Genomic DNA, 27962 nt, shown 5'->3' on the forward strand with positions numbered 1-27962 from the left:
AGATGTTAAGGAACATCTGTGTAGCACTGAGCTGAAGATAAAGGCAGAAAAGAGGGGAGCCAACAGAGGAGACCCCAGAGAAGGTGGGGGGTGAGTTGATCCTAACTAGAGAAGAACTGAGGGCTTCTCCCATGGGCATCTGCAGCACCCCCAGGCAGGCCACAAAAAGGATGAGCGATTTTGCCTCCTCCTCCCCCTCTTGAAGGGGATGGGGAAAGCTAGCCAGCATGAAGACCGCCCCCCCCCCGCAATCCGAGAGAGGCAGAGGTGCTGCACCAAAGCTGCCACAGGAGACGGGCTGTGCACAGCAGCCTGTTGGAAGCCATCTGGCAACCTCCAATTATCTAGGGAGCAACACAGAGCCCCCTCCCCTTGCTGGTTGCTGAAATCAAAGCTGGCAAGCTGCGGGGGGGGGGGGGGCGGGGGGCGGGGGCGGGGAAGGCGCAGGAGGGAAAGGGTCCCCTCCAGCCTGGTCTTCTTTTTCTTCCACTTGGAAGAGGCCTGAGTGATGTGCCTGAGTCAAAGAGGAGAGGGCACACAGGAGAGAGGGGTGAGGCTGACTCCTTGAACTGCTCTTGCTCCATCAGCAGCAGGACCAGGTGGGGAAAAGCATGGGGGAGGGGTGAGTGGTCATTCGAGGGGGGCTGCCTGCTGGAGAAACAGCCGGACATTTCTCCTGGCAGTGCAGTGTCAGAGCGAGGTGTGAGGCTCTTCTTGGGCCACCCAGGAGTCGGCTGGCCTCCCTTTGGGTCTCTGGGAAGATGAATGCCCATCGGGATGATCAGGTGACCCGAGTGATTGTGTTGGTGGGGGGCTCCTCGCTTCCACCTTCCCTTATATGGCTTGAAATTCGCTGAAGGCAGCTATTGGCTGCTCGGCTAGATACCCCTAAGGAGGAAGACTGTTCAAAGGGGAGGGGGAGAACCAGAAGAGAGAAGGAAAGGGAGAAGAGACCGGTCCTTGAGGGAACCAACACGGGAGAGCCTCCCAGCCCCAGTTGGACAGGAAACCGGAGCAGAGTATTTTAAAGGGGACACTCCCTTTCTGCCAAGCCCACCAGCTGCATCTGGTTTCTATCGCCACTGGCACCGCCTTCTGTCTCTGAACCACTCAGATGGTGGGTGCAGATGGCACGAGCAGAGGCCACGTGTGCCCACACAAGCACCAACCCGTGGGATCCAGCAGTCTTCTTTTCCATACCTTTCATCCCAACATAAATTAAGATGAAGCCTGTGCACTCCAGGATAATCACTTTGGGCTCCGCAGCCTCCAGAAACGTTTTCCCTTCTTAAAATGGGTTCTCATTCTCGTAGGGTGACTTTGGTGTGGATGTAGCCCCAGATGTGCAAATCCTGTCATTTATGGCTTATTCTTCAATGCGGTTTCCTTTCTGCACAAAGGGTTTCCCCATAGTGAAGGCTCAAACGTTTCGCAGCTATTACACCTACATTCCAGTCTGGCAACCAGGGGTTTGCTGCCCCAAATCCAAAGCCAGCTTTGTGACTTGACAAATTTAGGCTGGCTCTTAGCAACTCAGAAATTTGTTGGGACTGATCAGCAAAATCAGAAACAAGCAGCTTTTTGTATTAGGACTGTACTCCTTTGGGCAGGTTGAGAGCAGTCCCACTTTTAATTAAAACACACCATGCATTTGTGGATTTTATCAGAACGTTTCCACCAGATCAGGTGGATTTCTCCATTGCAAAGATCACTCTGCCAGTTGGGAGTATCTTCACCAGTCCCTGCCCTACCCCTCTGAAAATAATCTACTGCCTGCGTTCTGAAGAAGAAAAACAGATTTGCTAATATCCAGCTGAATTCTTTGACATTATTCGTGCTGCTATCCAGTCAAATGAAGGCCCCACAGGACACCCCCACTTCCTTGAGAATTTAAACTAGCCGTAACCTGAAGCTGACAAAGACACCTAAAAATACACAGTTTAAAAACATTCCGTGGTTTTATTTTCATCTTTAGCACAGCCTTAAATATCAAACCAGGTAAACAAGAACAGCAGCAAGCTGGAGCAACATGCTGCCCAGACAGCACGTGGGACTTTTTTAAAAAAAGATTTCAGGTAAAAATCAGTGCAGAGTTAGGCTTCCTTGGACGAGGCAGGTGCTGAGGACAGCGGAGAAGAAACAGACACCAGAAACCAAGCCAGAATCTAAATGCAAGTATGTCACAAGAGTCAACTCAGGAAATTAAGGAAGGTTTTGACTTTTAGGTAAGTAAAAAAAAGAAACTCAAAGAGGAGACATGACAGAGGCTTATACAACTCCACAGATAGCCAAGAGAGAACAACCTTGCTAAAAGTAACAAGCTGAGAAACTATGAGAAATTATGCAATGCACAATTAGCAAAGGGTATTGACTGGCAGAAGGTCCAGTCACCGCCACTAGTCGGGTGGCATTAAGAAAGGATCTGGAGAAAGGCAGAGAAACTTGCAGCAGCAGCAGCAGCAGCAGCAGCAGATGGAACTTCCACGTGCCACAGCAGAAGAGCTGCGGGGAAGAGACTCGGACTGGAAGTGCCATGCTTGAAGCCAGAGCAAGGGACCAGCCTGGCAGAGGCCAAGCCAAGGGATGGACCTCCGGCCACGAGCTCCTCGGGGGAGGCATCCCTCAGCTCCTGCTCTGCTTGAGAAACCCTGAAACCAGCCATTAGTTACACACAGATTATCAGCCAAATTTTCCGGAGCAGAAGAAAGTTGTTCATTGGTGTCCCGACAGCTTCTGTAGCCCTATAAGAGACGAAGCTCACCACAGATGCAGAAAGGAGACCAAAAGCCTCTGGTTGAGATTCCACGTCAGTTCTCAGGAAGAAAAGCCTTTTTACAGGTTTTAATAGGCTTGTACATGCAAGCTATGGTGCCCAGGAGGAGAGAGTGAAGGAAGGAAAACTGTTTTATTAAGCAGTTTGCATAGATTCTTTTAAAAAATAAATTACCTAGCTTCTTAGCATCCACAGAATTTTTGAAACAAATGAAAAAGGGAAGGGGAAAAGAAGTAGGTGACACTAAAGTGTTTTCCCTTGGATTGTGCTCTCTGCCTCAGCGTAAGTCCGTTAGTAAATGCTAAGACACTGATATATATCACAGAATTTCACAGTTCTGGGGGTGGAAGCAACATTTAACTATTTGCCCCAATCCAATAGTGCACACAGTTTTATGCAGGTTGCACTGGTGGGCTTTTGCATGGGGATTGCATATTGGGGTGGGGTCACGGCACATGCACTGCTGACTTTTGCGGGAGACGCACACAGTTGTTACATCCACCCACAGCCACAGCTGCGTAGATCTTGTCTGGGAAAGGAATGGCTCTCAAAGGTCTCACTCTGCTTTGTCACCCCTTTTCCCCATAGGGAACACAAGCTGTTGCTCCCAATTTCCTCACTTCCTCTCACTCCCATTCAAGGCTTCAATGGCAGCAGTCCGTTGCTCCTGAGCTGTGCCCTCGCGTATGGGATTGCTGCGGGACTGATTCTCGACACAGAAGCACATGCCAACGCCCAGCCAAGAATTGCCACAGGACACTCTGCATAGGGACTCCTCCCAAAATGCAATAATAATTAGCTTGGACCCTGGGAAGTTGGAGGAGGAATGAAATGTAGCTGGAATCTAGAACTTTTTTTCCCCATTTATGGTCACATAACAAATCCCAAAGAAAAAGGAGACAAAAGTAAATTACTTACAAGCAGCAACATAATCAAGGTTATCAAATTAGGGCTGCCATAATCCAGAGCAACACAGGATGGAAGCAAGATGCTAATTTCCCATCCCTCTCTGCTGCCATCTAGCGGTTTCCAGATATCTGCACTTCAGGTAGGCCTTCCCCAGAAATAATAAAGATTGAGCCTGGGGCTTTGAGAATAGATGCACAAAACCTGTGTACTTCTCCCTGTTCAAGCCCAGTCCTGAATTCTCTGAAAATGTGTGAGGCTGTGCAGCAAAGAAAACCTAATCTATGTGTGGGAGGAAAAATCCCTGAGGAGGAGAGAGGAAGTCAAACCTTTTCAAAAGGGAGCTATTTTCCAAGTCAGCTCAGGCCTGAAGAAAAGAAATAAAAAGTGTTTCTAGAATAAACCCTGCCCTGGCTAAAATGACAAATCAAAATTGTGGAAAGTGCACGGGGGGGGGGCGCTAAAGGGAAGTGTACCACCCCCCAGCACTTTCTCTCTCTCTTTCCAGAGCACCAGCACCCTCTAGATCCAGCCTCCTGGCTCGGAGCAGTGACCCTTGTTGTCCAGAGCCCAGGGATGACACCTTCAAGGGGACCACGCCTGCTCTTGCCTGGCGCTTCAGAAGTGGAGTGTCTTTTACTCTGAGTAGGGAGGGTTCAGCAGCAGATAACCTGCCCTGGAAATTCAAAATGATAAAGTGGGTCAACCCTACAAATCTGAAGGGAACGAAATACACCGAGGGCCATACAACAAAAATACACATCAACAACTGTGGTGTCCATTTGCAGCCCTTCAAAAAAATAAAACAAAACCTGCGGGCAGCCCTTGGTGTTATTTACTATGGAACAGTGGAAACACATTCTAAAATAAATATTGCGATAATGCCAATTTCATCTCTAACATCCCAAAAACATTATCCCACAATCTGCAGCAAAGAACAGCTGCTTGCACCAGTGTGAAATACCGCCTTACAGAGATGTGTTAAACTCCTTCCAACCTCTCCTTTTTAAATATCATTTTTATATATTTCATTGCTCTGTTCCCTGATGAATAGGTAACATTTTGCTTGTAAGCTTATAGACTGAACTATTTATTTGTACATAGGTAAGGATTACCTTCGTTTGTTTCATTGTTATTTGTGGTTTCAACCCTTTCCAGGGAGAAGAGAGAGCAAAGGGAAAGTTCTCTTTAGTGGAGCTAATTATTTACTTCTGTATTCTCTATTGCCCTAAAACTAACCAGCTTACAAATTTCTTGTCCCTTTTTAATTTAATGAGGCCAATTGAAAAATCCTACTATGGGGCAGAGGTCGCAAAAAAGGCCTCCATTTCCAACCCCTCTTCTGGAGGGATGATTCTGGAAGACTCGCTTGGGCGTCCCTCCCTCTTAAGCCTGAGCAGAAAGTGCCACCTGTGGAGACACCAAGGGTGGGACTCTTCTGCGCCAGTTCCACCAGTGGGGGACCCCAGTAGTTCTGCTTAGCAGAGTGCAGAGTGGGGAGCATCCGCCAGGACACGAAGATACCTGAGAGGCAACCTGCGCTGAGTCTTCCCTTCCTGACTCTCGGCTGAGCCAGCCCGAGGCGGACTGAGGCCACAGAGTGGCGATCCCAAGGGGACACTCTGCCCTCTTAAGCAGTGAGCGATGACCACAGAAGGGGGAGCAAGGTGACTGTCACAGGGAAGCACTTTCTATCGTGGGATCTTGCTGGCTGGGCAAATCCTGCAGACCTTAACCCTCCTCTCTGTGGTTTCTCTGAACACAGGAAGAGCAGGAGGCACAAGTGAACCGATGGTTCTGACTTTAACCCGAGAACCCTCTCAACCACCAGGCAAACAGTTTTGCAAATAAACAGAGAGTAATGGCCACATTCGACAGATGCTTCCTCTCGAGTTCCACCTGTCCAACACAATGTCCGCTGTGCTTCAATATCAGTGATGGAAAAGGGAATGAAAGAGGGCTGGGTTTACTGGTTGATGTGGCAAGGTGTTGGCTGGTGGAGTATACAGAGTGTTGGGGCCAACTCTTCTGACGCCATAGAAGACCTGCTCCTGTCACCAAAACTGAAATGAAATCCAGCTCGAGGGGACGAGACGCCCTCTGAACTTTCACACAGGCAGCAGAGTGCGTGGGGCCAAGACTCCTGGATGGATGGCACGGGTGGCCACGAAACGCTTCAGGCTATCTCCTGCTGCACGCAGGCCTGAAGATGACCTGGATTCACACGTTCTGCCGACAAGCAAAACTGCACGACGCCTGTCACACTTTCTAAGCACACGGTGCCTGTTGCTGCTCGTGAGCTCATCTGAAGGCCAGAAGCAGGCTGAAGAAAGCAAGTCAGATGGGATAAGGACATAGAATACCTGCCAAGGACTTAAGGAAATGATGTTGCGAGGTACCTAAGCTTTAAGCCCTTGGGCCGGAACTGCCTGGGATCAAGGACCGAAGCTGCTTCCCCGGTCCAGTCAAGAGCAGAGCAGCCAGACAGGATCCAGGGAGACCCAGGAGGGACCCTGCCTAGGGGGCCACGTCCCCCTGGAGCCGGAGGTGCAACCCGTCTCCTGGTATTTGGGGGTGTGATGCCCCCGCAGGGCATTTGCACAGCAGGGCCTCACTGTTTAGAAAGCAGAGACCTTTCTTGGAAAGGCCTTCACGGAGGAAACCACGGGCCCAAAACAGAACCGTGCTGCTTCTGAAAAACTACGCTCCAGGATGCTGCCTCTAAGTTGCTGCACCTTGGGGGCTACAGACCCGGAGGACACGTTGAAATGGGCTGCCTTGGGGTTGGAAGAGAGGAATGGGAGACATGATAAATTTGGGGGAAGTGAGGGAAAAACTGAGTTGGTGAAGAGTAAGGATTGAGTAACAGCCGGAACCCGGGAAGCATCCAATGCTACAAATCCAAGCGGCACATCCGCTCCCCAACGTCTGCGCCCTCCTGCTGGCTGCCCTGCACCCCGTTTTCCCGAGAGATCGCCCCACCGCTTGCCTTCACATCAGGCTCCTCCTGCACCGAGGGGGCTGCTGCAGGCCCGCCAGGGGCGCAGGGGGCGAGAGCCGAAGTTGTTGGTAGAGGCGCCTCAGTTCTGTCACCTCCTGCAGCACTTTCTGGGCTTGGCTCCAGCAGGAGGCGGCCTCGCCCAGCAGCCTCTGGATCTCCTGCAAGGTGGCCTCCGAGTCCGGCCAGGGGGAGGGCAAGCCGCAGGTGGGGGCCACAGGCGAGGCGGGGGTAAGCTCCGGTGCCTTTCGCACCTCTCCCCTGTAGCCCTTCGCTTCCGCCAGCAGGCCCTGCGTCTTCTCCAGCTGCAAGGCTACCAGCTCCTGTATCCTGGCCAGCTGCTCGGGCTCAGGGGAAGCCCCTCGGTCCTTGAGGCCGGGCCTCAGCCACGCCTGGCCAGCTGAGGAAGAGTCCCAGCAGGAGAGGATTTCTTCCATAGAGGCACATTTGTTCTTCTCCAAGGGAGAGAGCTTCTTGGGGACCTGAGGGGTGTACATGGCCCCCTTGCCAAAGGCCTCCCTGTGAGCGGAGAACTTCTCCCCAGTCGTGTCCTTTCTCCGCGGGAGACTGTTTGTCTTGCTCTTCTCCTTGACGGTCTCTGAATCTGAGCGCCTTCGGCTAGGGGTGAAATGGGCGGCTGATTTGTCCAGGTCCACCCGGAAACTCTTTTCGCAGGTGTCGAGGTCTTCTGGGGAGGCATCCTCCTCCTGGATCAAGTCCAGGGTCAGCATCCCATCAGAGGTTGAGGTAGATGCCTGCAAAGGCAGGAGAAATTGGGGAGAGAGCCTGTGTGAAAAAACCAAGTCTCCAGGAAGGGTGGAAAGAATCACAGAAAAGGGATTGGTATTAGTTTACATAAAGCGTACAGTCTGTACAGCTCCAGATAGGTATGGCTGAACCCACAGAGTTGGAATGGGGGAAGCTGAGTGGGCAGAAGTGGACATGGGCTTCCCGTGACCCACCTGGCCTTTGGTGACTCAAAGGGGGCCGTGAAGAGGAGAGGCGCACCTGGGCCCCGCCTGAACCCCTGGGAGAAAAGCAGACTGCGCAGGCAGCTATGAGAAGGGGAAGCAGCAGCAGCAGTTCGGGCAGCTTCACCGGCTGAATGGGAGCCTGCTCCCTTCCCCCTCCTGCACTCACCACAGCCATCAAGTGGCCTCTGGTCGGAGGGCGCCTGGAGTGCTGGATCTTCGCTCTGTTACGAGTGGGGTGGGCGAGAAAGCTCTGCTCCTCCACTGTCACCTGAAGAGCCACAGGAACACCCGTCAGCAGCCAGACTATGAGGCACACAACACGCCTAGTGTGGCTAGCAGCGGGAGTTTACTTGATAAATCGTGTGAATCCTGTAATTCCCAGGAGAAATGATTCCCCCTCCCCCCCATCTCCTACATCCAATAGCTCAGACTGCTGCTCTCTGGCACATTTCCCCCCGTCCTTCTTTGGGAAGGGAGGGAAGGTTTCTTCCTCTGGCAGAAAAAGCATTTCGTTCGCTTTTGCCAGTTCCCGATGTTGGCAAGAAGAAAAATTAAAAACACCCCCGAACAAAAGCAGGAACTTGCATCTCCGAACCGTGTTCTCCCCCGTCTGGTTTATCCCCACTTAAGCCACTCCTGTAAGATGCCTGGGGGCATCCTCCCTCCCCGTTCAGGCCAGGGCTCCCGCCATTTAGCCCGTGGGTCAGGCCGATCCAAGGGGCAGACTGCTCACCTCATCCAAGATGCGGTTTTTGGCCCGGATTATGGCAGAGTTGAGCACATTGATCCAAGATTCCTTTTCTTCGGGGCTCACAGCCAGGAAGACGAGATTGGGTGCCTGAGAGAGATGGAAGCGTCATCGGCCAGCAAGGAGAGGCTTACCCGTCTCGCTTTGCCCCGTCCTTCATAAATTCAGCCAAAGATAACGTCTGCAGCTTTGTGTCCAAGGAGGAAACAGTGACTTCCTCTCAACTGTCTTACAATCCACCTGCAACCGCTTATCCCCAGAGGCGCTGGGCTTGCAGTGCCCGTGGGCAGCGGGAGCCCGGCAGGTCCAAGGCATCTGCCACGTTTATATCAATACGATGCACACATAAATAAAACAAAATAGATCTGGGGCACCAGACAGGGAGGCTGCTCTAAGCAAGGACCCAACAAAAATGCCAGGGGACGGAGAGAACTGAAACACTCAGGTCACAGACGGTTGGTGTGCGTGGGGGGTGTTGCTCTGTTCCTGGAGAGGAGGTGGGACTGGCTAGCAACAAGGCCAGCGGTCGGGTAGTGAGATCAAGGGGAGCCAGCCACCGGAAGGCCCCGGGTGGGCAGGGACCCACGGCCCTTGGGCTGTATCGCTTCACAGCCTAGATGTGAAGCTGCTGTGAACAGACAGGAATTGCTGCGACCCCTTCCTAATCAGAGGAAATACTAGCCGGATTCCTACTGGGAGCCCAAGAAGCAGGAAAAGCAGCCAGGCTGCCTGAGTCTGAATAGCAGACACAGTTGTGGAAGGGAAAGAGAAACCCAGACGGGTTGCAGTTCAGCCCTCGAGTCTGGGATGACGTGCTGCTGTGTCACTCCCTGAAGAAGCTGCTGCTGAGTGTGTGTGTGGGGGCTCCTCTGTTGCTCCCTCCTGCAGGGACTCCAGGGCTTGGAAGGAGAGAGAGGCTTCCCAGGCTGGCCACCCACCCACCCCAACACAAGGCAGAACTCTTGGTACCCCAAGCGGGGGCTTGGATGCTCAGCCGGGAGGGAGGGAGAGACCGAGCGAGGAGGGAGCTTACTCTGTTGCCAGGCTCCTTGGAGTGGGCGAGCGAGAACTTGCTATAGTTTTTTTTGCTTCTGCTTTTGGACTTCCTGAGCTCCTCACAGTTCTCGTAATCGTTCAAGTCAAACACCTCCTGGATGTTTTTCTCATCTCTGAGCTGCAGACAGACAGACCACAGATTTACAAGGGCATGTGATGATATCTGGATTAAAAATTCTTTCACTCACTTGCCATATCAAAGATATATGGAGAATTCTAGTTTTTAGTACAGGCATGAAAACAAACCCCTTCCGTTGAATTTTGACAGCCCCTCCATATAAGAGCCTTGGTGGAGCAGTGGGCTGATGCCTCCTTAAGTAACACCAGCTGCCTGCAATAAGTGCAGGTTCGAGTCCCACCAGGCTCAAGGTTGACTCAGCCTTCCATCCTTCCGAGGTAGGTAAAATGAGGACCCAGATTGTTGGGGGCAATTAAGCTGACTTTGTAATAATGCCGCTTGGGGTGTGTGTGAAAGCCCTAATAAGCAGGCATATACATAGGATGAAGGCTACTGCTAAGTTTGTAAAGCCGCCCTGAGTCTTTGGAGAAGGGCGGGATATAAATGTAATAAAAAAAATATATCCACAGAACAGCAGGGAACAGACACTACCTGGTTAGCAATAAATCCTACAGATTTGCAACTGGGGAAAAAGAAACGTAATTTCTCAGAACACACACAATAATTAACCTAGGAATGGTAAGTGGACAGGAAATCTGAACTGCCTGCCTAGTAAGGTTTAACGGGGTTTGAACTGGTATCAAGTTTGCATTAACTGAAAGTGTAAAGGAGAACAGTTTTAAGCCATGTGGGCTGCATCACAGACAGCACCACTATCCTGGCAGGGGTCCTGCCTCTTCCTGGGCAGATACTTCTCCCGAGCGTTATAATTAGTACCGGCATTAAAAACAATGAGCATTTTTCCCTTTTGTTTTTTAGAGTAAAAGCAAAAATTAAAGCTTCCATTGGGGGCCCGTTTTCTAAAGATGTTCTGCACAAAATGCCCTGCACAGGGCACCCATCAGGGCGATGAGAGGGGCCACTGCAGGGTGGCCGGGGCGGAATCGGATCCATTCCAGGCTGCACAGAGACCAGCAGGAGCTCAGCCTCCCTCCCCCCAGCCCCTTTCCGGCTGCTATCCGATGACTTGCAACCGGACCTATCTTGGCTCATCCCCTGCCTGCATGGTTAATGCCGCCTTCCCTTTCCTGCCAGCCGAGCCCTTGTTCGGGCTCAGGGTAATTAAATGCTGGAGTGTCTCTTTTGTGAAGTCTAAGCAATTCCTTTGGCCTCAGCCCAGGAGGAGCTCAGGCATGGCTTGGGTGGTTATTGTGAGTATGCTAAATAACAGGTGACAAATTATGTAAGTTAATAATACAGTAGTAGCTCATCGCCGTAGCCTCTCCTCCGCCTCCATTGTCTGCCCAGCCCAGTGTGCTTACCTCAAAATGGGAGGCAGGAGGGAGGGGGCAGAGGCCTGTCCGTTTCACCCTTGTGTTACTCCTTGAATGTGTAAAGCAGAACAAATGGGAACTGAGAAAAAAAGCAACTAATTTCTGGACCTGGGTAAATCTGATGCCAGGAAGGAAGAGAAGATGAAATAGGTCACAAATTGCATCTCTTTCTTACCACAAGGAAGCAGCCTTTGCTTCCTCCTCATCCAGAATCAGGATCAATGTGAAACTTCCAAGCAATGTTCGAGCACCAAAAGTTTGTATTAGAAAGTGACTATTGCAAAGAACAAATAGCAACACAAACCTGGCAGCAGAGAACAAGTTTTTAAGCAACAGACATTTGCACCTCCGGGTACACTCATTTTAATAAGAGCCAGTGGAAAAACAATTTGCATGTAACACGTACTTTGCCCCAAAGCCACTGAACAGAGAAATCCTAAAAACAAATATGCAAAATTCACCTCAGGCTTCCCGAATGCCAGAAAAGACCAGAGGCCCATCCCTTTGGGTCAACTGCCATGGAAACCCTCCCAACCTTTGGAGGAGGAGGAGGAGGGGGGGGGGGAAACCAGGTTCCTCTGGCAGCTGAGATAGGCTATTGGCCTTCTTCAAAGATCTGCAAGTTCATTTCAAACCAGCTTGTTGAGGATCTGGGATTCTTGGCCAAAACCCACCTGGGCTCGCAACCTATAAAGGCTTGGCTGTTTCTGCAAGTAGGTACTGGCATCCTGACCCTGTTTGCAGCAGCACAGCCCGAGTGGGCAACCAGAACATCCCCCTGCCCCAAACAGTGTGCGAAAGCCTACACAGGGGCAGGGGTGGCCTCCTAGATGCTGACCACAAACCAGCCAGTTCAGACGGGAAGCGACGTTCGGACTCCACGGAGGAGGAAGCAACCGACCGGTCGGGGGAGCTCAATAACAGCCTGGGTGGAGCAGTGGGCTAATGCCTCCTTAAGTAACACCAGCTGCCTGCAATTAGTGCAGGTTCGCATCCCACCAGGCTCAAGGTTGACTCAGCCTTCCATCCTTCCCAGGTAGGTAAAATGAGGACCCAGACTGTTGCGGGCAATTAAGCTGACTTTGCAATAATGCCGCTGGGGGGGGGGGGGCGAAAGCCCTAATAAGCAGGCATATACATAGAATGAAGGCTATTGCTAAGCACATTGGTTTGTGCTTAAACTGTAAGCCGCCCTGAGTCTTCGGAGAAGGGCGGGATATAAATGGGATTAAAAAAAAATCCAAGCTCTTGCTCCTCTCTGTGGGACTGGCTCCACCAACAGCCCCTTAGACTGTGGGCCTCCCGGGACTGAGGGGATGCCACAAAACATCTTCCAGGGAGGGCAGTCCATTGCTGGGACTGCCACCCATTCCCCCCCCTTGACCCCAACACCCCTCCCCGTCTCACGACATCTCCTTGCAGGCTCCAGCCTGGGCCACGAGACCTGAACCCCAGGAATGAGCTCCAGGCAGGTTCTGACCACATCAGGGTCAAAGGAGCATTTTGCCAATGAACTTGAGGTCAGGCTTTCAGGGTCAATGAAAAGGCAGCCCCTCCCACAGGAAAACCACCTCTCTTCCACCTCAACTTCCTCTTTCAGCAACCAACTACTGAATGAGCAGAATCCGTGTGAGAGAATCGGAAAATTCAGGCCCCCAACTACTGTGGGGAAAAAGAAAGCAAAGGAAAGGCTTGGCTAAAGAAGCAGAATGTGAGCAACCTCTTACCAACCTCCTTCTCCGAGATATAAAGTTGGTCACCCTTCAGCACCACAAACCGATTTTTCCAAATCTCTCGAAAAATGCCTTTCCCACAGAATTTTCGGACCCAGCCCACCTTCTCAGGCTGCAGCAATTGCTGGTTCCCCTCCTGGAACCCCTGCAGTCCAAAAAGAAAGGGAGCAAAGGACGGCGGGGGGGGGGGGGAGTGGGTGAGGAGAAAAGCAGGAGAGAAGCTGTTAAGAGGGGGGGGTGTCGCCTCTGGCACGCCCCCTGCCGGCACCCTCCCCCTGGCCCAGAAAGCTCCCCCGTCCCCATCCCTGGCCCTTCCCCAAAGCACCTGGGACACTGGCAAGCACACGCACAGATCATCCTAACAAAGTGCGTTAGGTTTTTTTTAAAAAAAACACTACCACAATTGCAAAGCAGACGAAATGATGTAAGGCGAATAAATAAATAGAATCAAAACAATGCTGCCACCTGCTCTATATGAAGAAGTAGGCAGGAATCAATCTGCTCTTGGCCCAATCAGCGTTTAATAATTGCAACGATGGAGCCTTCTCCTTCAGAAATTCAGACTAAAACCGTTTCTGTTTCACAAGGCAAATGTTTTCCAGTTTCACCCCCTCTACATTTCTAACCACTCTCTCTTCATCTAGGGAAGGGAAATACATGGAGCCAGCTTTTTAAATTAACGCAAACAGAGCTTTAATAATGGAGATCCTTCCTACATTTGGGGACGGCATCCATCGCTTGAAAGGCTGAACGATCAGAAAGCAAAGAGAAGCGGATTTTGGGGTGGGGGAACGAAGGGATGGCTGGAAAGTTGGAAGCAGACTGGCTCGCCCCGAGGGCCCCCATTGCCCACAGACCCAACAGAGAAAGTGGACAATAACAGTGCCAGGAAAAGGCGGGGGGGGGGGAAGGGAGCTACCCAGAAAGCAGAAAATGACTCACCCGTTTAGCCAAATTGGTTTTTTTCATCATTCCTCAATGAAGCTGTTCAGAGGAGGGAAAGGGAAGGGGGAGAGAGGGTATGTGGGGGGGGGAGGAAAAAAATCAGAGCGGGTCTTTGCCGGGCAGAGAACTGAAGATCTATGCAGTTATTGGGGCGGAAAAATAAATCTCTCCTCCTTAAGGAAAGCACAAGGGAGCGTCCATGACCTGGAGGCAGAATTTGCCTCTGCGATGCCCACACATCTCTGCAGGCAGAGGGACCCCCAGAAACCCCCTCCCCTGCTCCTCCTCCTCCTTTCTCTCGCCTGGGCACGGACGGAAAGGGTTCTTCTGGGCTCCACAGCACCATCTATAGCCAGACAAGCCGTGACGTTTCCACAAGGAAAGAGGCAAATGAAGCTGGGAGGGAGGGAGGGAGGGAGGGAAGGAGACCCTTCTTCTTTGTCTGAGTCAGTCGGCTGGGAAGAGAAAGTCAGGGAGGAACGAAGCAGGATCAGGAAGGCCCAAGGAGCCGCCCCCCTGCCCCGGGACACCCAGGGACTCAACAGAGACACACACAAGGCAGGCAAGGCAACACAGGCACAGACATTATGTTTTGTAGTCCTTCCTGAAACAGGTTTACGCTCCTCCAGCGACCTGGCACGGCTCTGGGAGAAGACCAGAGTCCTGCTGAAATACCTCCATTTGGTGAACTTGGTTAGGCACCCTAAGCTGCGGCACCCAACCAAAGTCTTTAGCGGGCAACAGGATCAATAAAGTGACAAAGGTGAAGAGAGAATGAAGGACACTGGGACTCCAGCGGTCCTTGGAGAACATGGCAGCCCGCTGCTCTCAACATGGTGCCAAAGGCCCTGGGAGCCCAAGAGGCAGACAACCGCTGGTGGGGCTTCAGGAGTGCTGAGCGGTTCGGAGTGGGGAGCTTGGGGGAATCAATTATGTAAAGCGAGAGAAGGTCCTGCAGGCAGGGCTGGCTGTTGGCGCAACTCAGAGGAACCGGCAGCAGGGGCATCTTGACACGTGGAAGGTCACGCCTTTCCAGACCTGCCTGGGCAGATGGGCACAGACCCCATGCGTGCACCCATGGTAGCCAAGACCTGCGCCCCCCCAGGGCCTCCCACCAAACACCCTTCCCAAGCAAGGCATCTTGGACTCACTTCCAGCTTGCCATGATTTACCAAAATGGCAAAGGACTCTCTTTGTTCCATGTCTGTGGCCAACTTGCCAATATGCCGGCCTTTCCCACCATGGCTGATTATTTTATTGTATCTTGCCTGCCAATGCCCAGGCCGACAGCCCCGGAGGCTGCTAACCTCCCCTGGCTGGGTGCAGCTAGCAGGTTTAACGTTTCTGGCTTTGGGGAAGGACACACACACACACACACACACACATTCACACAGCCTGCCCCCCCCCAGCAGCTCATCTCTGGTAAGCGTGGCAGCTGCTGTTGGAGGATGCAGGCCCACAGAGTGGTTCAACTGGAGACCCTGAGTTCTAGTCCCACTTTAGGCAAGACGCCAGCTGGGTATCTTTGGGCCAGTCACTCTCTCTGTCCCAGGAAGGAGGCAATGGCAAACTACTTATAAAATCCTGCCAAGAAAATGGCAAAGACTTCTCCAGGCAGTTGCCAGGGGTCTGCACTGACTGGAAGGCAGGCGTACACACAAACCTTGCCAGAATCCACCTGCTCTCCAAACTTTAGACGCTGCCGCCTCGCTTTTAACCCTAAATGACTTCCTGCCTTGTTTTGAGCCGTGACCTGCACTAGCACTAAAGCAACAGCAAAAGCCAGTGAAGTGTGTGGCAGCAGCTCACATCCAACAACAGGATGGAAAAAGAAATGGAAAGAAAATAACAACCTGCTTGCATCCAGTTACACATTCAAGCGTGATGAAGCAAGGGGCACATCCTCTCTTTCTGTCACACACACACACAGTGTCACAGATCTAGAGAAAGCAATAGGTGGTGAGAGCACAAGATCTCAACTCCTTCTAAAGCCTCGTCACGCCATTCTCAGCTACACTGGAACACAGTGGAGGAACTGAGGTCAGGCAGAGCTCAATCCAGTTCAGAGCAGGATGGCAACCATCTCCACTTATTCTGGCAAGAAGTACAGAGAAGCCTTGCTTGCCTGACGACGCAGCTTGGGCGAAGTGCCTGGAAAGAGCTTCGGTGAACCGCCGGTGGAAAGGCCGGGTGCGTCTCAAGTGGCGGCAACACAGTCCTGTGCGGAACACGGGCCGGGACAAAAAAGACGGCAGGCTGAGCCCACGAGGGGAAGAACGGGACTCCTCAAGGCTGATGATTTCCTTCCCGCCATCTTGTCTTCCTGCAGTGAGCTTCGTAGGGCAGGAGGGTCAGGCTCCACGCTTAGCTCCTACAGAAGCCCTCACAGGAAATATCTGGACTTAGCCACAAATGGGCCATTAATGGCTTCTCAAATCTATCAATCTCAGGAGACGGGTGTTTCACCCCCGCACTCTCTCACACTCAATGACCAATAGTTAACAAGAATTCCAGTCAAGCTTTGGCCCCTGGAGCGGGACCCCCACACCCCTCAGTGCTGGCTCTCCTGGAAGTTCAAGGAGAGCAGAAGGGCCAACTCCACCCCCACCCCCCTTCATCGGACTGACCCAGGGCCAAGTGCTGGGATGCTTAAAACCCCTCCAAGGCCCCCTGCTGATGCCAGAACTAATGCAAGGGAAGTACAAATTAAAGGGGACCTTGAAATAGAAGCCTGCAAGCTTCTAATTACCCTACACAGCCACACACAAAACTTAGAGAAATCCCCAATAGGAGCAAATTGGAAATGCAAACAAGTATGCAAAAATTCACCCCTGCATTTGAGAGGGTGCCAAGAATATTCCAGGCCCTCCTGCACTCCACAGCAAGCTCTGCTGTGCTCTTAAGCAGTCCAGATGAAGCCACGGGGCAGAAGAGCTCCCTGCCCCCACGGCCCCCCACCTTCTGATGTCTTCAGGAGGCCTCAGCATCGCAACTCCATTCTCTGGCTGGCCAGGCTTCCGGAGAGAGTCAGTCATTTAAAAAAGAAACCCAGATGGTCTCTCTCTCCCATAAAAGCACAGCGTCCTTTTATTGGGGTTCACACAGGGGACTCAGGGGCTCACTTGGCAGCTCTCAGCCCAGGAGGCAGGCAACAAGCAGAGAAATGACCCTGAAAGGGAGAGATGAACAGCAGACTGCGCTGTCTTCTAAAGAAGCAACCGGGCAAGGCTTGTGTGCATTCCCGTTGGACCCTTTGAAAAATTATCTAAAAAGGGTGGGGGGAGAAGAACCATAGCCTCCATCCCATCTGTGCTGGCTGGCTATGGAACACGAAGGGAAACTTGAAGGTGGCCTTCTGCAGCACGTGGAAGAGATTTCGGTCTGAGACGGCTAGGAAAGAGCCAATGGCGGTGCTGCCTCAGTTCAGCCGCCTGGCTGCAGCCTGGGCCATCATCCCCTGCGAACTCTCTGCGCCCCGTCTGCGAAAGCCAGCAGCGGACACTTCTTCCAGGAAACTGGGGGAAGACAGAAAGACGCCAAGGAAGAATTAAAAGAGAAGGAGCTCCAAGGGCCAAGTGGGCAGGATTTGGGTCAGAGAGAGCGTGCAGGGCCAAAGGCAAGTGGACTGAAAGCGGGAATAAGGGGGTTTTTGCACGGAAGTTTTGAAAGCACCTCCGCCTCTACACCACTGAAGCCGAGAACAAAGCAAGGAATGTAGGACACAGACACGGTGCTTCCGGGCCCTTCCCCTCGCCTGGGGACTCCGGATGGTGCAGAGCGAGCGCGGCAGACTTGGGTAAGGGACAAGGAGTAGAGCAGGGAGGGAAGGCGAGAGAGTGAAGGGTTTGCTCCATTCTCTGCTCCTGGGAACATGGAAAGAGCCCCAGTTTCTACCTTTTATTCTCTCCAGGACAAACCCAGGAAGTCCCTTTGCTCCCCACCATTCTCATTCCTCAGGAAACACCCCCTGAAAATGCGTCATCAGGAGCCAAAGGTCAAACCCGCCAAAGCAGCCGAGGCAGCCAACCGCTGACCTCAGCTGCTTTTCACCAACTTCTACCACTTTAAGTCAGCTGGCTGTGTCACAGTGCAATTTTTCACACCCAGGTCACTCCTGTGATTGAAAAGCCCACCCAAGCTCAAAAGCTGCCTGCTGACTTCTGGGAGTTCAAAGGACCCACCTTAGCACTTTCTCCACCCAGAGAGATGCTTCTGGGGCTGTTATAGGGAGGTGAAAGTCTCCCACACCTGTGGATTCACAGAATTCAGGTGACTTAACTGCAAAACCCTCCCCCCCACACACACTCACACTCACTTGGGGGTGTGCATGTCTGCAGGCTTGGACGTGTAACTGAAGCGGGAACTTAAAAAGCTGCTGCCAGGCAACCGGCTTCTGCTACTGAACTCAAGACACACACACACACACACACACACACACACACACACACACACACACCCCCTTATAAGCAATTTCTGCCCTGAGATATTTTCCTGGTTGAGCTGGAAACTTGACAAAGTGACCTTCTCTAGGAGATGGATCAAGTGCCTCAAAGAGGTGTGAATACAGAAGCTGGTAAGATATGCGCTGAGAAGAACACTTGTTTAAAGCCTGTGGTTACACACTGGCGATGGTATCAGAAAGAAAAAACAGTTACTGCAAGAGGGCCAAATGTTCGCCTCCCAGAAGGACTCAAGCAGGTGAAAAAGCAGGCAGGCAAAACCGGTTTATTCTACTTGCTGAAGCAATGGGCTCCGAGTCCATCATTCCTTGAAAGGGTGATGGTGTTGATTTAAACCCACCTACTGTGCCTTAACCCAACTCCCATTGCTAATACTTTAGTTCTGGTGAAGGAGAACCACTCTGGGCCGCCAGATTTAACTTGTTCGATTAGAGTTCTGGGGTTCTCTGGATGGTTCGTGCCGTCAGCCCTGCAAAGGTGGGGAGGCAGCTAAAGGAACTATTTTGGAGATCCTGGGGAAGCATTACCAATCCATGGGACTTTCCTCACCTTCGTTATCATCTCTGCAGAATCACTGGGAGGGAACAGGGGGTGTCTGTTGGTTTGGGGACCAGGATTAACCTGGCGGCAAGAAAGCACAGCTGGTCCACGGGGCAATCACTGGGCTCCACCTGACCGGTCCTGCATTGGTCACTACCTTTAAAGCCCACTGCCCCCCTCCCCCCGCAAGTCCTCTCATGAACATTTTGCACTTAGGCCAACTTCTGCCATCCACATTGCCATTACAGCCCTGCTCTTGAAATCTTAAAAACAAAGGTGGTCTTTTGAAGTGCTGTACCAAGGAAAGGTCATAGAGGGCCACTGATTCAGTCCCCAGCAGTTGGGAAACAGCCCCTTTTTGGAATCCTGGCCCATTCCTTGGTCCCCAAGACCACGGACGAGATCTGAATAAATGAGCCTGGGAGCCCCACCTTTCAAAAACAGGGGGCTGTATCTCCCAGGAGCAATGAAAGCAACCCTGCTGTGGGGGAGTACCTGATGAAGCCCTAAAAGCCCCCTCCTCCCTCCGAGAGATGGGGGCCAAAACCGCAGGCCTTTCCTTTTTCCAGGAACTGCCCTTTCCCCGAAGGCAGCAAGAAGGAAGGAGAAGCAGGGGTCAAAGCTTCAATAAAAGGGGGGGGGAGCCACACCTCCTCGAAGAAGGAGGAATGCCTATGGTGGGCTGCCTGCTGGCCATCTTACTTGTGGGGCAACGAACACCCCAGGGAAAGGCCGAGTCAGCCTTTCTATCCAAGAACTCTTCACAGAGAAGTCAGCTACAAACCCCACCCCCAACCCTTCCGCAGGGTTCGGCACGATGCCCCTGGAAGCTGCAGGTGGGGAAAATCAGGTGAAACCCAGCAGCGCCTCTTCTCAGAACTGGGTGCCAGAAGGCACCGCTCGCCCACCAGTGAACTGCTCAACTCTGGTAAAGCCCTCGCAGCCCTCTCAGGAGGGTTGACCCGGGGCAGTGAGAACTAGAGCAGGGGTGTCGAGCTCAATTTCATTGAGGGCCGCATCAGCATTGCGGTTGCCCTCAGGGGGCCGGGTGGGTATGGCCAGGATGGGCGTGGCCTACTGGGTGGGCATGGCTAGAGTGCATATGGCCTACTGGGTGGGCGTGGCCAGCTCTACATCGTTCGCATCAAGGGTGCCTATGGGGGCCTGGGCAGGAGTGGGACAGGTCTGAGGGTCTCTGGTGGAAGGAGGGTCTCTGGGCCAGGGCCAAGGCAGCGGGGGCCGTTCCCTCACTGTTACCAGGGTGGCTTTGCGGGCCACATGAAACCATTTTGTGGGCCGGATCCGGTCCCCGGGCCTTGTGTTTGACCCGTCTGAACTAGAGCTTTGCCAGCATTCCCTTGTTAAGGAAAAGGACAAGGACAGCAACGGCTCTGCCCCACCTTCAACTCACCCCCTTGTGTTGTGCACCGTCGTCCCCCCCAGCACGATCCGGACACCAGGGGTGGTGCGATTCAGGTTGTACACTGTCAGCGCCTCCTCGTAAGTTGCCCCACCAATGATGAAGACGATAATATCTTGTGGCCTGCAACGAACACGGACAGAGAGCTCGGACAAGGGCGGAAAGGGCACGCCACCCTGGCCCAAGAAACTCCTTTGGAAGAGCTGCCCCTCTGGCGGTTCCCGTTCCGGAAGCTTCTCCTGCGGCTGCACGGTGATTTCCTGCCCTCTGACCAGGCAAGGCTTAGTGGACAAAGCGATCTCTGCAGAGGCTCGCCTGTCAGCGTCTGCACAGAGCTGCTTTTGAAGGCCACTGCTTGGGAAATGCTGTTTGTCTAGGGCCGGGCTGCCGAAATGTATATGCAGTTCCAAGCAAAGCTGTATCTTGTAAATTTAATATTATGAAATGATGTAATTCAAATTTTGTCAGCCATTTTAACGACTCCGTTGTTATGGCTCCTAATGGTCCAATAATTATGGGGGGAAATTTTCCAGTTTATTCAATAACCTTGGTATTTCAGTTCTCAAAAATCAGTATTTTACAATCCACGAAAGGACTCCACAATCCTTCCAAGCCTCCTGCCCCAAACTAAGGAGGACTCATCTCCTTAGCCTGCGCTTCCTCCATTCAGGCTTTCCTCCTGCAAGACAGGCAGGGAGGAGAGAGGGGGGTTGTAGCCCCTCACATCGAGAAATGCCACGTTTCTAGCAACAGCATCTCAATTAAAGGACCATTAACATTTCATACATTAAAAGAACCTCAACGATCATTGCAAACACTGAATTCGTTACCTGCCCCATCAGATTTAGTCCTCCAGAGGGTCTAAATCAGCCATGTACGAGCAGAAGCATTTCCCCTCTTCCCCAAGCACCCGAGTCCTGTTACCTGTCACGTAGGCTGCTAGGGCCCAGATACGGATACTGGTTGTCTTTCAGTTTACCCTTGATGAGCTGATCCAGAGTCTCGTGCAACAAAGGTTGGTGCTGCGTGTACACATTCTCAACCCCCTAATCAGGAGACATTTAGAAAGACAAGAGAGAATTCAGCCCCCATCTCAGGTGCTGATGAAACTCACCGCATTTTTGCATTTTTCATATACAAACGTAATCCTTCTTCACTGCGTATTTATTGCACCGGCATCCGTTTCACTTGGCTCTTTCGTAAACCACAGAGTTTACGTAACTATAGAGTTAAGAACGCAACTATAACACGGATCTAGCTAAGAATAACAGAAACAAAAATACCTTCAGCCCTTTGAGGAACTGTTTGGTAATGGCCACTGCATCCTTTGGGCTGAAGAGGTCACTTGACTGAACCCGTTTCCCTCCGTATTCGGTAATGGCAGGCACCAGCTATTCAAGAAAGGGGTGGGGGGGGAATCACTGTTAAGATTTCTGTAAAGGCTGGAATACGGCCCTCCGGCTGGACATTCTGCCCGCCCACCTGCAGGTTTCCACAGAGATTTCAAGAAGCTACTGACTTTAGCCAAACCCAGAACCACCATATCCAGAAAGCGGAACAAGACCAGCCGGAAAGGTGAGCTTCCTCCCTTAGGCCGTTTACCTTGCGAAGCCTCTCGGAAACACCCCGGTTCTTGAGATCCAGCATGAGGCCTGGAAGGCTGTTGCTGCTGTGTCGCTCGTAACGGAGGGCGTAGAGCATCACCAGCCGCACGGCATCCAGCTCCGTCACTCTGGGGTTCTGCAGGAGGCGTCGAATGCTCTACCGACAGGGAAGAGGGCTGCTCTCAAGACTGCCCAGAGCAGGGAGGCCGTGTCTCAAGAAGATGCACCGTAATTTTTCCTATTCCTCAGAAATTTCCAGTGAATATGTAACGATGTGATTCAATCTCCCAATAAAATTTAGAAAGACTACAATTAACAAAATAGAATTCTAAGGAGAAATATATGTTATATGAATTACTTCTATAGTTATATCTGGTGAGTTAAGATATTTAGGAGTAGAGATACAAATATATTTATTTATTTATTTATTTATTTATTTATTTATTTATTTATTTATTTATTTATTTAAATCCCATTTATATCCCGCCCTTCTCCGAAGACTCAGGGCGGCTTACAATTTAAGCACAAACCAATGAGCTTAGCAATAGCCTTCATTCTATGTATATGCCTGCTTATTAGGGCTTTCGCCCCTCCCCAAAAGCGGCATTATTACAAAGTCAGCTTATTGCCCCCAACAATCTGGGGGCACTGAAATTTTTAAAAAAGAAATGATGAAATTAAATACCCTGCCTGACCACCTATTTGTGCGGTGCTGGCAATGGCACTATTTTCAGGCAATAACAACTTCTGTTCTTAGAACCATCCCCCAAAGCAGCGGCTACTGCAGCTGCGATATAAAACTCAATATAAACGGCACCAGCCCTTCCGCTATGAAGGGCACCAGCCAGCCAGTGGCAGCCTTCCACGTCTCAAAGGGAAGGGAGGGAAAGCTGAGGATCCGGGCCACGGTGCACACGGCTGCAGCAGGGCCGGGAGATCCAGAGTCCTCCAATCCTTCCACTTGCTGAGCCTTGACCGCTTGCCCGGGAGGGAGGGTCTGGTGAAGGCGATTCAGGCAGAGGAGAAAGAACACCGCCAGCATACTTCTCCCTCATCCCTGAAGGGCCACGGTGGCAGCCGGGCAGACTGCCCAAAGGCTGAGGGAGGAAAACCCGAGGGGAGCCCCAGCAAGCTCCCCTGCTTTTCTTCAACCGTGGGGCTCCTCATTGCTTGCCCGTCGCACTCATCCCTCACAGCTCCTCCGAAAGGGGGGCACCGTTGCTGGTGGGCAACCCAGCCCTGCGGCCAAGGCATCAGAGGCCAAGGCCAGGAGATTGTTCCTGTGAAGCAGCAAGAGGAGAGACTTTCCGCCTCCTCCACAGCCAGATGCCCTCCTTTCAAAGCAGCCCCTCCCTGCCTCCCTCCGATGTCCTAGGGCGGCAGAACTTAAGAGAGGACTGCTTTCCTAATGGCTTCCAGATGATCTCTGGGCCTTCCTCAACTCAAAGGGACACAATTCCTTTCCCTCACCCAGTTGACAGAAGGCTAAGAACGGAAGCGGTCCTAGAGACACCCAGTGAAAAGGAAGCCCAGAGGGGACGCTTTGCAGAGAGGGAGGGCAAAGATGTACGCAGACAGGGCGGACACTCTAAAGAGGCAGGGACTGAGTGATCGTCTCTCACCCCGTTCAGGTTTGTTCACTGAGCTGTTATTAGCTGGGTGGGTCGTTAAAATGATGGTTATCAGCATGCACATCACATCCTAAGACAGAAGTTAAACAGCCTGAGGGCTTAACCATAACTACAAAATAGCCCATTCGTGGCTAACGCATATTGACTTATCACAAGGCAGCACACCGACTTCCCTTAGAGCGCACCACGGGAGCGTCAAGCCTAAGGCAGCTGCCCCAACACGCACAACCCTAACCCTGACCCTTTAGCGTGCAGGAGCAGGGCCCCGGAGGTACCTGCAGAGCCCTGGAGTGGTCATTCTGACAGGACAGTTCCTGCTCGGCCTCGGACACCTCCAGCAGGTTCCTCTCGCTCACCAGCCTGGACAGCTCCCCCACCACCGTCACGTGCTTGGAGACAGTGCCAGACATCTTCTTGAACTGGGGATAGTTCTCCACAAAGGCCTGGAAGGGGAAGGGAGAGCTTTGGGGAAGGCTCCTGGCTGACCAGGCAAAGGTCTCTTCCAAGCCAACCATCATGGGAAAGCAGGCTCCCCCCACCCCGCCTCAACTCTCAGGTGCGAGCAGCTGCCCACCCTCCTGGGTCCACAGCTGAGCCAGCAGGGCTAGACGGTGCTTAACCTTCATGTCTGCAATCGATTCTAGCTTCTGCTGCTCTTTGGGCTTCTTCCTCTGGAAATCCTCCATCAGGTTCTTGATGTTGCTGCCAATTTCCGCAAAGTTCAGGTACATGTTCTGAGGAGAGGCGAAGGGACCCATTTGAAGAGGGGGAGGGAGACCCCAGAGGCCCAACCCCTCGCAAGTTGGGAAAGGTGCAGAGTGCCCCGTGCAGGGAGAGCCCAACCCATCTCCCACCCCAGCTAAAACGGAAGAGTGTTCCGATCGGTCAGCTGGCCACTCGGTCCTGAATAAAAAGGAGCCCAGGCAGCGAGGCAGAGCATTCGAAAATGTGGAACCGCTAAAAGCGCTTTCCCTGCGGCCGCACGCGCTGCAATTGTATGATGAGGGACCTGAGATTTGGCCAAACTTGGCTGATTGTACACATCGCACTTAGCCATGGTTTGTTAAATCACTGGCTGGATTCAGGCTCCGAACAACCATATCTTAAGGGTGATGCATGAATCCAGCTATTGGATGAGTAGTCTAGGGTCCAACTCACGGCTCTGGCAGAGCCAATAATCCAACTTTTAATCCAAAGCCTCAGCTGGTGGCAGGGGAAACAGAACTCAGTGGCGGAACTGGAATCCAAAATCTGAAATGCAGATTTGCAGCCCAACTTCTTACACTGGCATAAAACTCATCATTCTCAGCAGACAAGACCACCTCCCGTAGGTCTTTGCTGATGCCCGGGACCCGCGAGAGATCAATGCGATTGTTGTTAATTCCCAGCAGTTCGTGAACCATGGCTTGGTACGTCCACTAGACAGAGAGGGAGAAAAGCGGGGAGACGGCACAGTCATTTCTCCCGAGGTGCTGTTTGAGGAAGAAGCACACACCCACACCCCACTGCCCCTGAAGACTCCAACCGTGGTGGCACAGCCGGCCCTTCGAAGCCTCTGCAGCTCTGGAGGCGGCCACTCACCTGGTTCAGAAGCGGGGTGATGGCGTCGTCCGAGCGGTCCAGGAGCAGCAGCAGCGGAGGGACCTCGGTGCGACGGAAGTCAAAGAGCTCATACTCTTTCGTGATCACTTGCTGTTTGGGGCAAAAGGTGTCCCTCCGTTAAAGGGGGCATCCGCCCAGAAGGTCAGCGCTCCAAGAGCCCAGAGATAAGCGGTCTGAATGCCAAAGGCTTTGGGGGGGGCGTCCTAAATAGGGAGAACATAAAGCCACACCTTGACGCCTTCAGCCAGCCTCTTAGCCAGGTCAGAGGAGAGCTGGTAACGAATCATGGGGCACTTCTTCAGGGAAAGGAGCAAGGCGGTGAGGCCCTGAGCAGTCCTGGACAAATGGGCTGGGTCCCAGTTGCGGCCCTGGAAACACAAAATGGCCAAGAGTTGCAAAACAGCTGCCCAGGCTCGGCCCCAAGCAAGTATTGGGGGAGATTCTGAGGAGCTCTGGCTCTTTAAGAGCAGGCTAATGGGGGGGGGGAGGGAGGGGCAGGGACCGCACTGTAGGCATTTCCCCCCTCCCAAGCTGAAACACCAGTTTGGAAGGTTCTCCTTTCCAAAAGAAAATTCCCTTTGGCTGAACTTCAGATATTAGGTTGTCACTCTGCTCTTGGATTTAAGCTTCAGGTAAAGACGCCGTCAATGCAAGCTTTGACTTTCAGAAAAAAAAACTTTCTCAATGTCCCTGTCACATCACTGCAGTATATACAAAAAGAGCATTTAGGATGCAGGATGGGAAGAAACCACCTAAGATTGGTAACACTGTTTTCATTTTTGTTTATTGAAGAGCAAAACTGCTACTGTAAAGATCATATTGTTACCTAAGTAGAACTGCTTCATCTTCCCGCTGAAGAAATCCATTGCTCGTGCCTTAAAATCTCTCAGAGCGTCTAAGAGCCACGGAAGCTAAAACTGGCAGAAAGCCACCTGAAGTCTCTAGGAAGTGCAATTTTCAGCAAGCTCTCGTTATCTTTCTGCCCAGTCAGCCCAAAGACTCAGAGATGGAGTCCTGAACGGTGGTGGCACTAGAAGTTCTCTCCCCCACATTCCTGGACCGCCTTACCTGACAGCAGACAGGGAGGTTGAGAGAAAACACGTGTGGATTCACGGCGATGTAATCTCCATAGAATTCCTACCAAAAGAAAAGCAGAAAGGATCCACCTCCGTGCTAGCAACAAACCGATTATGACTCGGTCAAGTCCCTGCAAGCAGAAAGCGGTAGGCCTGGCCTTCTGCACAACCAGCAATTTTGTTAAAAAGCCTTTGTCCGATTGTGGGCTTGGTTCTCTGCTTCTAAAATACCTCCTCGACTCCCAAAAGCGAGTGTGGGGTCTGGGCAGCACATACCTGCACTTCAGCCACTACTTCCTGCTCGTCAGCTTCTGCCAAAGACTTGACATCACTCTTACTGATCACGTTGCTGAAATCTGTAATGATAGCTTGATAAGCAGCCAGCAAAGAAGAACTCGTTGCAGTGCAAAAAGGACAAAGAGAGGGATGAGTGCAGGCAAAAAGCAGGGACTGTTTCCTAGCCCTTCTTGGCAAAAACAGACCACCTGACTTGGAGACCTCAGACACAACGCATCAGCAAACTATCTTTTAACCAACCACTGCAATTCAAAATCAGACCATATATATTGTCATTTGGGTATCCCTTTTCTAGTCTTTTTATAGGGAGTTTACTTTTTATAGAGATTTTTCTGGTTTTTTAATACAGATTTTAAACCAACCTATCAATAGACTCTGGGCATAAGCATAACCAAAGTAATAAAAATACAACAGAACTACCTATTCCAAAGGCTCCCTGGGTGAATACTGGAAGTTTTATGACCATTTAGACCAAAAGCCCCTGGCTGGGTCAACGTAGCCACTTAAGCAGAAAGTGACTCCCAGAGGCCAAACTTTGTGCCCTTGTTGCACGCTCAGGTTGGGAACTTGGAGTGTATCATTTATCCATGTAGCCACACTCCTTTCTCGCATACAGAAAATTTAATCTGGGCTATCAAAACCCAACTGAAGTTCAAATTAAGAAAAAAATATCAAGACTATCCAGCATCTGAAGGCAGGACAAGAAGCAATGGATGGAAACTAACCAAAGAGAGAATGCTGCCCAGTGAAAACAGAATAACAAGACTCCAGGAGAAGCAGCCCCAGGGACACGCGCACACAAACCCCCAGTCCTGCCAGAAGTTGTACGCTAGAGAACAAAATACAGGAAGGAAATGCTGACAAAGGGCTGATGTACTCACAAATAAAATAAGAGATGTATTTCGGTCTCCGCAACTCCTGGATAAGATACCCAACATTTTCCTAGGGTAGAAACAAATCCAAAAAGAAAAAAGTGAAAAGATCAGCAAACTGGTTAAGTAGAAAGTATAACTGATTTTATTCAGGAAAAATCTACCCAGAGGACCACATACCCCCTCTGGGCGTGCAACGTATCTGACTGTACCACAGATGGATGCTGCTCTGGCACCCTGGCAGAAGGAGGCCCGCCCCCCCGGCTGCATTTTGGGGAGCAGAGTCACGTTGAATGGCAGATGCCCCCAAGGCCAGAGCCACAGGACCGGGGGGGGGAGGGCAGAAGCCCCCCAGCAACAGGGCTTTCAGAGCGGGGAGCGCGGAAGGGCTCACCTTGGTGGGTCGGAGGAAGCAGATGGCTTTCAGGTGCTTCATGTTCTCCCGGCTGGCCGAATCGATGCGTTCAAAGAGGTAGACCTCCTTCTGCAGAATCTCCGACTGCGTGTACACCATGCTCACGATGCTGGTCTAAGACAAGCGAGTCGGGGAAGGGCTCGAGCCGTGGAACTCCAGCGCCGCTCAGCTCGGCGGGGAGGCTTTGGGGCGCTACGAAACGCCCCCCCCCCCGCGCTCCTCCCCCCCCCGCGGCTCACCGTCTCTCTGTCCATCAGCAGGACCTTCATGCCGGCCCCGCTGTCGCCGATCATCCGGGAGATGTACTGCTTCACCGCCAGCACCACGTTCATCCTGCCGGCCCCGCTCAGGCCCCGCCGGGCCGCTCGGCTGTCCTCGCGCGGTGAAGAGCCCGACCCGTACTCCCGCCCTGCCTGCCACCGGCCTGGGAGCGGCAGTCCCGCCCTGCTTTAAGGGCTCA

The 27962-nt window shown here is 52.1% G+C and overlaps 2 protein-coding genes across 4 annotated transcripts; both read right to left on the bottom strand.

Annotated features, from left to right (window-relative positions):
• Positions 1-1934: 1934 nt before the first annotated feature.
• Positions 1935-15808, bottom strand: PLEKHO1 (pleckstrin homology domain containing O1). Its single transcript, XM_083373971.1, has 6 exons — positions 13583-15808; positions 12639-12785; positions 9433-9573; positions 8385-8489; positions 7818-7919; positions 1935-7432 (listed from the first exon to the last, which is right to left on the bottom strand). Exons 1-6 carry the CDS (start codon positions 13610-13612, stop codon positions 6671-6673), a joined length of 1287 nt encoding a protein of 428 aa, XP_083230097.1. The 5' UTR covers positions 13613-15808; the 3' UTR covers positions 1935-6670.
• Positions 15809-16325: 517 nt separating this feature from the next.
• VPS45 (vacuolar protein sorting 45 homolog) lies at positions 16326-27932 on the bottom strand. Of its 3 annotated transcripts, none has more exons than XM_083374816.1 (15): positions 27742-27932; positions 27482-27616; positions 27097-27157; positions 26195-26274; positions 25911-25979; positions 25073-25210; positions 24822-24932; positions 24524-24658; positions 23861-23974; positions 23516-23683; positions 21608-21766; positions 21289-21396; positions 20930-21051; positions 19997-20128; positions 16332-17100 (listed from the first exon to the last, which is right to left on the bottom strand). In XM_083374816.1, the coding sequence occupies exons 1-15, from the start codon at positions 27832-27834 to the stop codon at positions 17004-17006; spliced, it is 1722 nt and encodes a 573-aa protein (XP_083230942.1). In that variant the 5' UTR covers positions 27835-27932; the 3' UTR covers positions 16332-17003. The 3 variants fall into 3 exon arrangements, 2 of the variants coding, with proteins under 2 accessions (XP_083230943.1, XP_083230942.1); XR_014493891.1 differs by lacking the exon at positions 16332-17100 and adding an exon at positions 23232-23310 and having other exon boundaries at positions 20052-20128; XM_083374817.1 differs by lacking the exon at positions 21289-21396 and having other exon boundaries at positions 16326-17100.
• Between the last annotated feature and the right edge of the window lie 30 nt (positions 27933-27962).

This window comes from Vipera ursinii, assembly GCF_947247035.1.
Source record: "Vipera ursinii genome assembly, chromosome: 15".
NCBI lineage: Eukaryota > Metazoa > Chordata > Lepidosauria > Squamata > Viperidae > Vipera > Vipera ursinii.

Bases quoted from the DNA above. Each gene is read 5' to 3' on its own strand.
- PLEKHO1 (XM_083373971.1), bottom strand. From the start codon at position 13,612: ATGATGAAAAAAACCAATTTGGCTAAACGG. The intron at 8,490-9,432 runs GTAAGCTCCCTC...CATCTCTCTCAG, and splicing joins CCAAGGAGCCTGGCAACAGA to GCACCCAATCTCGTCTTCCT. The intron at 7,433-7,817 runs GTGAGTGCAGGA...CTGCCTTTGCAG, and splicing joins GAGGCCACTTGATGGCTGTG to GCATCTACCTCAACCTCTGA.
- VPS45 (XM_083374816.1), bottom strand. From the start codon at position 27,834: ATGAACGTGGTGCTGGCGGTGAAGCAGTACATCTCCCGGATGATCGGC. The intron at 25,980-26,194 runs GTATGTGCTGCC...TTCTTTTGGTAG, and splicing joins AAGTAGTGGCTGAAGTGCAG to GAATTCTATGGAGATTACAT. The intron at 17,101-19,996 runs GTGAGTTGAAGG...GTCTTCCCCCAG, and splicing joins ACGGTGCACAACACAAGGGG to TTTCCTGGAAGAAGTGTCCG.